The sequence below is a fragment of the Daphnia pulex genome, chromosome 9 (assembly GCF_021134715.1).
Source record: "Daphnia pulex isolate KAP4 chromosome 9, ASM2113471v1".
NCBI classification, from domain to species: Eukaryota; Metazoa; Arthropoda; class Branchiopoda; order Diplostraca; family Daphniidae; genus Daphnia; species Daphnia pulex.
In genome coordinates this window covers 9300549-9308426 of record NC_060025.1, presented here as the reverse complement: position 1 = coordinate 9308426, position 7878 = coordinate 9300549, and the positions used below count along the sequence as shown (strand labels likewise).

The 7878-nt window shown below is 36.7% G+C and overlaps 2 protein-coding genes across 3 annotated transcripts; both read left to right on the top strand.

Annotated features, from left to right (window-relative positions):
- The first annotated feature begins 324 nt into the window (after positions 1-324).
- On the top strand, positions 325-3696 carry LOC124203200. 2 transcript variants are annotated; one of them, XM_046599878.1, is made up of 4 exons: positions 325-883; positions 1320-1499; positions 2183-2413; positions 3025-3696. In XM_046599878.1, exons 2-4 carry the CDS (start codon positions 1341-1343, stop codon positions 3103-3105), a joined length of 471 nt encoding a protein of 156 aa, XP_046455834.1. In that variant the 5' UTR covers positions 325-883; positions 1320-1340; the 3' UTR covers positions 3106-3696. The 2 variants fall into 2 exon arrangements, with proteins under 2 accessions (XP_046455834.1, XP_046455833.1); XM_046599877.1 differs by lacking the exon at positions 325-883 and having other exon boundaries at positions 1245-1499.
- Positions 3697-5688: 1992 nt separating this feature from the next.
- On the top strand, positions 5689-6597 carry LOC124203201 (prohormone-1-like). Its single transcript, XM_046599879.1, has 4 exons — positions 5689-5727; positions 5922-6057; positions 6130-6179; positions 6245-6597. The coding sequence occupies exons 2-4, from the start codon at positions 5935-5937 to the stop codon at positions 6363-6365; spliced, it is 294 nt and encodes a 97-aa protein (XP_046455835.1). The 5' UTR covers positions 5689-5727; positions 5922-5934; the 3' UTR covers positions 6366-6597.
- The last annotated feature ends 1281 nt before the right edge of the window (positions 6598-7878 follow it).

The following is a 7878-nucleotide window of genomic DNA, read 5'->3' as shown; positions in this document are numbered from 1 at the left end:
TGCGGGCCTAGTCACGTGGCTTCCCACTTCAAATTAACGTTAGTTAGTCTACTAGTTATATACGTTCAAAAGTTACACGCCAAATCAGTTGACAGCCGAACTTACCAGATTCGATACAAGACTTACTTCATCCAACGTTCTGTAGGGATATCAAATGTAAATCATTTCAGCAATTAAGTGCAAATCGAGGTGAGTGTTCAATCATTACGATTTCTCTTTAAATGCTTTAAGCCTTTAACAAGTTTTTTCTTAGCTAATTAATGTTCGGTTTCTCATTGAAATTTTACTTTTGACATCTAAATTATTGAAACCCACTCTCTTTCCTCTTTTATTCACCGTAATGAATGTGACGTAATAGGATCGAAAATGAACCGAAAATAACGAATAAATGGTATACACTTTTCAAGAGATTTTTCCGTCAGAAACAAAAATCTAGCAACAGAAAATGAATCAATGTAGCCTCATTAGCTTTGCTGTTCTCAATAATTCGACAGATTTTCTATTGCATTGATAATTAGCGACGTAGAAGTGTACGGTGATACATAATAAACCTATACAATTTATACATGGAGCAAATTGAACTCTATGGACAGCAGATGGTACTGCGCAACTGCCGCCGTGTGGTGTTAACAAAAAAGGGAACTGGCAATTCAAATAAAGAGCTCTTCCATCGGAGCATCAACTTACATCCAACAGAACTTGGCCAGTGGTAAAGACATCACCCACGGGCCGCATTGACTTGTAACGAGGTTTTACCAGGAAATTTTTTAAACTTTGTGCACCTGCAATTCCGGATCGAGACGTGCTGCAAGCAATTCTTCGCCACCAGTTGAGACTTTGATACACGCCCATCTGAAAGAAACACGAGATCTTGAAATAATAGGTAATATAAACAACGAAGCAAATTTTTTTTTTGCGTAATTAAAATTGATTAGGTTTAAACTAATTAGTGGTAAAAGCACTCTTTTTTACATCGACAAAGTTTTGTTGATTTGACAGTGACGACATCAGTTTCAACTAATTGGAGTGCGGGTGGGATGTTTTGTGTAAGTGGGTTGTGATTAAAATGTCATGTTTAATATTTGCTTAATTAATGCAGTAAAATTAAATGGATATATTTTTTTTGGTAGGCTACTAATGATTCATTGGTGTTGCAATGCGCTTCTTTTCGTGTGATCTAGCATTACTTCAAATTCATTTTTTAGATATTTATTTTTTTGCGCTAAATTCAAAGGATAAAAAGAAAATAGTAAATGAAATTTAATCATAGGGTTCCGCTAATTAATTAAATGTCTTTATGGGTTCAAAATCAAATGCAGGTGCCGAAAAATAGTCCCAACATGTTGATCAGCCATCCCGAATTCAAAACGTCAGCTTGTTGTATACTTATCTTAACTATAATGGTGGCCAACAGCGCATCCGGAGCTGCACTGGAAGGGCAAGTTGATGATCGATCGACAGAAGAGGAACATCAAGATTGGCGTCAGCCTTTGCCGACAGTGAGTATCTTGGTCCTAGTTGTTCGTCGATGTGCACTAATCGCTCATAATTGCCATAAAAAGAGCACTGCGGGAAATCAAAAGAAATTTGTTGGGTAATGAATGAGCATGACAGTTCCATTATTATTTTAGGCCTCTTCATTTTTTTGTTTTGTCTAATCATTCGTTAAGAAAAGAAATGATGCCTATTCCCCTATAAAATTCGCCGAATTGTGCCTTATGTCATCGCGCAAACAGGAAGAGAAAATGGTCTTCAAAAATTCGTAACTGCAACCAACTATTATATAAATCTTAAATATTGTTTACTTTCCACTTTGTAACTTAAATTTTAACGCCACGAAAAATATGTATTTTTTGTTTCTGCATGGGGCAAGCCCGCAAGCGTGTGTAGGGGAGGGGGACAGAATAAACTTTAATACTATTAGGGCTAGCCCTGACTGATATAAAATTTAGTAAGTGCTCATACAGATAAACACGATCTGTAGTTTACGTCTTTCCAACTTTCACGATGAACCCTCTTTTAAAATGCTGTCCAAACACTATCCGCACTTTAGAAGTGTACGTTCGATTTTGGACTACTCTTAAGGACCATAAATAATAAAATCGTTCACTTATATAATCTCTACTGCAGCTGATAAATTTTCCAATGGCAAATATGATCAATAGACTTTTTCCAACAACAGGTTAAACGTGCAGTTGCTTTGCTTAACAAACTGGTCATGGTTGCTAACCGTGCCAATAACAACAAGAAGCAACGATATCATCAAGCGAACCCTTTGATTAAGCACCAAGGTCAGTCGCCACATTTGAATGACATTCAACATCGGGAAGGCGAGCAATTGCCGAATAATTCAGCCGAAAATATCGACGACAATCACCACCACATCCACCAAAAAGCTATTGCTCTACCTCGCGTAAGTTGCGTCTATTTTTCTTATAGTCCAATTTCGGGCCCCTGAATGACGTGGGAGGAAGCTGAGGTGTACGCTGTAGTTGTTTAATGAAAGCAAGACTGGCTCTGATAGTAAGTCGCTCCTTTGAAATAACCGTGAGTAATTGTTTCCACGAAAAAAGTCTTACACCCTTATATACGTTGTTTTTATCGCGAGCCGCTTGGAAATCTTTATGCCTGAATGTGTGCTAAGTAAAAAGTTATCTTTGTTTTTCTCAACTATTTCTTACCAGCCACTCTATTCACTAGACTAGGTTGATAGTCTTTCAATTTACGGGAGTAGATCCCATTGAGTCCCTTTAGAAAGCACCGTCAACAACAATCCCGTTTTGTTGACGATCAAACTGATATAGTCTCCTTACAACAACAATTTATGCTAAGCTCGTCGTTTACGTTCAAGTCATTCTAAAGTAGACCTCATTCTTTCTAGAACATTTTCTAAAATTTTCATGGAATCATTCGACTGTTCAAATTACTCCGGAGTACTTTGTTTCTTCCGTTTCAATTTTTACATGATGATTTAACGAATCCTATTTTAAATGAAATACTCAATAGTTTTCTATTTTTCTGCAGATGGGATTTGAACGACGCGGCCAATCGTCGCAGCGAGTCTTCTGGCGATGCTACTTCAATGCAGTCTCTTGCTTCCGCTAACCCATTGATGTTAAAAACAACAATTCCGCTTCTATCGCCACGACGCGATGACAGGAGTCAACTGATTTCGACTATAACAAGACATTCCGACGCCAAAATTAACCTTGGGACACCCAAAGGCCTATTCAAAGGGGCATCATGTATTCAAACTACTCGATAACAATTCGTTCTTTTTTCTTTAATGTTTCAATTTTCTCCATGACCCCGAACGAATGTATCAACTATCAAATGTGAGAGTCGTGTTCTATAGGCTCAGATACAGTTAATAATAGCATATTAGTTTGCATTTTCTCTTTTATTCGCCTTCCTTTTTTATTTATTAATAAAAAATATGCCATCTGCGAACTTTCTGTTAGATACAGTGAAACGTGTGCGTTACTATCGTAGCGCAAATGTATCAGTACAGACGCCAAATTAGAATTCCAAAAAAATGGTTCAATTCTCCGATTTAAAAAAAGGAGGTGGATAGAATTACATAATTAGTTACATAAAAGCTGCCCTTTCAACCACTCTGTATCATTTGCTTAAAACAAATAAAAAGGCTCATCAGAATACACGGTTTCTGTTGTAAATATCAGACAACAATTTAGAGCCGGAGTTACAAGAATGTGACGTCATCAAAGTTATGGTAGATATGCTGAATGGCCTCCAACAATCAATCGGCAAAATCTTTGTTCTTTACGGAATCTTCTTTCGGTTCCCAGTACTAAATATTTCAAACCTCCCAACACGAAACAAAAGCTAGTTATTTTTACCTATGACGTCAGAATGTCACATGATCACCACTTCAATTACAAATTTAAAATCAGAAACACCGGGCTTTTTTCGTGAGGTAAAGGTCAACAGATTACACCAATTTAACGCCGATTAAATCACTGATGTGGATAACATAATGTCAGAATAAAACAGCTCGGAAACCTATGGCGATAACTTCGTGACATATTGAAGCGTTCTATCTGTAGCGCTAATTAGTCCAAGGCAACCAATTGCAATTTCTGTAATAACCAGTCAAACATTGATAGCACACGACCAGCACCGAACAGTTGGCTGGCTAGCTAATATTAGCAAGTTAAATCATTTGATCTTCTCGTTCAATTTAATTGTTTTCCCTTAAAAGATTTCTATTATTACTCTTATTCGTCCCCAGTAAACTTTTCCAGTGAGAAGAATAAAAAATAAATAAGAACTCGATCCACGTTTGAATTAAATTCTTCGTCGTAGGTATAATAATAAGCTTTTCCGGTTCCATCAGCGATTAAAACTCTATTGCCAGTGACACATAATTTTTCAGTATTGCCAGTAGCTTTTCATATTTAAAATGGCCCTGCAGATTACGATCTCTTTTGTTAACGTCTTTATGACAGATTACTTCAAGCGACAGTCTTTTGTTTAGGAAAAAACGTGGGCGCTCAAAGTGAGACTAGACATTTTACATTTGCATCAAAACGGATTTAGAATTTTTCTTTTGATGTCTATCACTTGAAAAAAGTAAAAAACTGCTCAAGACACATTCTCACCTTATTACAGAGCATAGCTGAGATAAGATTTGACAAAAGCGCACCGAAATTCTTCATAAATATACACTGCGCCTATTGCGACGAATGAATGAAATGAGGGGAAACCCAGCAGCCAGCGGTTGAGCCGTTACCCAAGATGGGGGGGATTGATTACGACGACCACGTTTGATGTTATTAACACACGCGGAAAGATTGGGCCAGCAGGTATAAATAATCTAGCAACTGAAGTGGACTGCGTAGTTTCGTGGAGGCAATTTAGTGGCCATTATAGAGTGATGATTCCTAGGTATCCGCTTCTAGGCAGAAGACGTTGAAAGATCGCAGTGGGGCCACTATCAAATGAGAAAAGTCAGAATGCATATCCCGCCTGAGCTTGATTGACAGATGGTGACAGAACACAAGTAGGCGTATATGTCAACGGTGCCTGCCTTATAGGCCTTATAATGTAAGAGAGATCGACTGGGAACCAAGCGCAAGCCATTAAAGTATTCCTACTTTCGAGCGTAAATAGACTTAAAAAAGAGACTGCCGTAGAAAGTGCTACCATATCAATCACGTTTTAAATAAATAGGCTGTTGGATCAAAAAGCTTTCTGATACCTTGGCTAATGACATTGATATTTTATGCCATTTCCTATAGGAAGTTCATCGATACCCTTAGGAATGTGACATTTTCGCTACTCTTTTGCGCACGTGCTACTTCAAATGATGTGCGCAGTTAAGAATAAAACATACGTCACTTAAAACGTATGGAGCATGCGTAATTTCACATTTCCGCAAGGGTATCGAAATAACAAGACAAGGTAATTAAGTAGATCAATTGATAATCAAAAGATGAAGCTGCATTTCACGACGCGGACACAGTTACGTAAATCGTATGGTATTAAAGAGCTCCGGGAACAGAGGAATCTAAAATTAATTGAAGGCGGCTTTTAGAGAATTAAAAGCCCTAATCGCTCTGTACGATCTATATAGTGAAAATGACAATCATGGCAAAACTAAGCTGCGCCCACCACCGCCTCTCAGCCTATATAAGCCGGCGCACACTGGCACGCCAATCCACAGTTCGGCCTAACCTACTGCGACGCTCAAATTTCTCCTTTGCTGTAAGATCATCCAAATATTCTTTTCTCTTCTAAAAAAGTAAATTCAATTTGAACGGTTATTTTATTTAGAATCCTTTTTTTAGTGCTTAAATTTTTCGTCTGTTATACTTAAAAGTTACCAATAACTAACGGAACGAAGCTAATTATTTTGTCAACCCACTAACAAATTCTTTGCATTGATATTTTAATTTTAGGAGCAATTTTAAAATGATGGCAAAAATCAGCGCTGTCGTTCCGGTGGCCATTTTACTCTACTTAGCAGCGTCCGGAGCAGCAAAATCAACAGATCGAGAAGAGACCGAATCAACTGATTTCGGCCAAGACATAGAGGTTGTAAAATTCAGACATTTTAGCACATAAATAGATGAGCTAATTTGTTTCATCTTGATTGAAAATATTCAGTTGGGAGCAGTGCCAGACGACGGAAGTGTGGAAACGGCTTTACTGAACTAGTAAAAAAATTAAAACTAAACAACAATTTTCTGCAATCGATTTGAATTTCTTTTTTTCTTTATAGTCTCTTTGCAAAGCAGATAGTGGCTCGCCTACGTACCAACGCTAACCCCCAAGATTTGATGAGAAAACGATCGTATTGGAAGCAGTGCGCATTCAACGCCGTCTCCTGTTTTGGCAAATGATCGGAATCAAGAAATGTTAAAGCAAAATCAATAACTTTTTTTGTTTCAAACTGTGGATCTGTAACAACACACTCTGGCTGTTTTCATTGAACAGGAGCAATTGATTTCTTTTTATTGGCATCACATGTTCAAGTTTTTTTATTCAAATGAATTAGAATAGATTGTCGATGGAAATCACAATAAATATGTATAGGCTAAATCATAGATTGCTTGCATACACATCTAGACTCGACTTCAGCACCATTAAAAAATTTTAGAAGCTGATTGTAGACGTATTTAGAAAAGTACAAAGTTTAGAGTATAGATGTTTAATGTTTACCACGCCCTTTTAGTTGAGTAGCAGTGTTCTCTCCTCAAAAATAGCAGAAAAACTTGAAAAAGAAATGTTGGCATAGAGTAACTTTGAAATTGCAACAATTCCATTAGGTATCGTCTTATGCGTTAAAATAGAACACAAGAGTAAAATCTGTAGAAATTTCCTGCCGAATAAAGTCGTCAGCCCAGTAAACTTTTATTTTAAGAGTTTTTACTTTTAGTCATTGCCATTAGTTCTCGCCACTCTATATACAGGCTAGATTTACGCTTTCATTCTTTGAATCGTTTCCGTTATCGCTAACCTTTTGAAAATGGCTATTGCTCTATGTATACGCTGCAGTAATATACTGGTGATTTTCTCGTGGAAATCATGACATATATACCGTAGCCTATATATGTTGACTCTTTTGAAAAATAAATAAGGCTACATTTCTTTCTATTCTCAAAAGGTCTTTTTTTCTTCCTGTGAACCTCATCCAAGTTGTATCCCTGCCAAAATTGCGTATTTGATTGGGGTAAAACATTGAAAACGCGCGTATTGATTAGCCGTTGATTTCTCTATGATAGCCAGTAGAGATTAAGATGTGCGCATACGGATAGTAAAAAGACATGAGACAATCCGACAATCTATACTTCATCCTCATAAGTTTGACACCTATTTAATCATCGAAGCGTACTTCCACGTTTAAAACATTAAAACCCATCACATTCGGAACGCTATTTTTCAAATTATTAAATAAAAATAAGCCACCTTATCCCTAATAATTTAACAAAATACTCGGAAATACATCTTCTTACAAAATCCTTACGGGCGCCGCAGCTACTCCAGCTAGTGAAAGTTTTACGTATTTTAAAAATTGTAATTTCATTGGAGATTAAGTGGAATAACGACAAACTTAATTTGTCTTCTTTTTGCTGTACAATTACTTATTTTTAAAGTTATTTTTTGTAATAAATAGTAAATACAATTTTTTCTCCGAAACACCAATGGTACGTCATCTAGTGGTAAAAATGGAGCTTATGACTGTCATCTAGCGGTCAAAAGTAAAGCTTTCGGATTTACATTTTTGTAAACAAATTGTCAAGAAAAAAAATTTGAACTTTACAGTGAATCAATCACAAGCATTCTTTAAATTGATTGAACAATAAGGGGGAAAAAAATCTAATTCTCTTCTCAGTAAAAAGCCGCAAAGTTAAA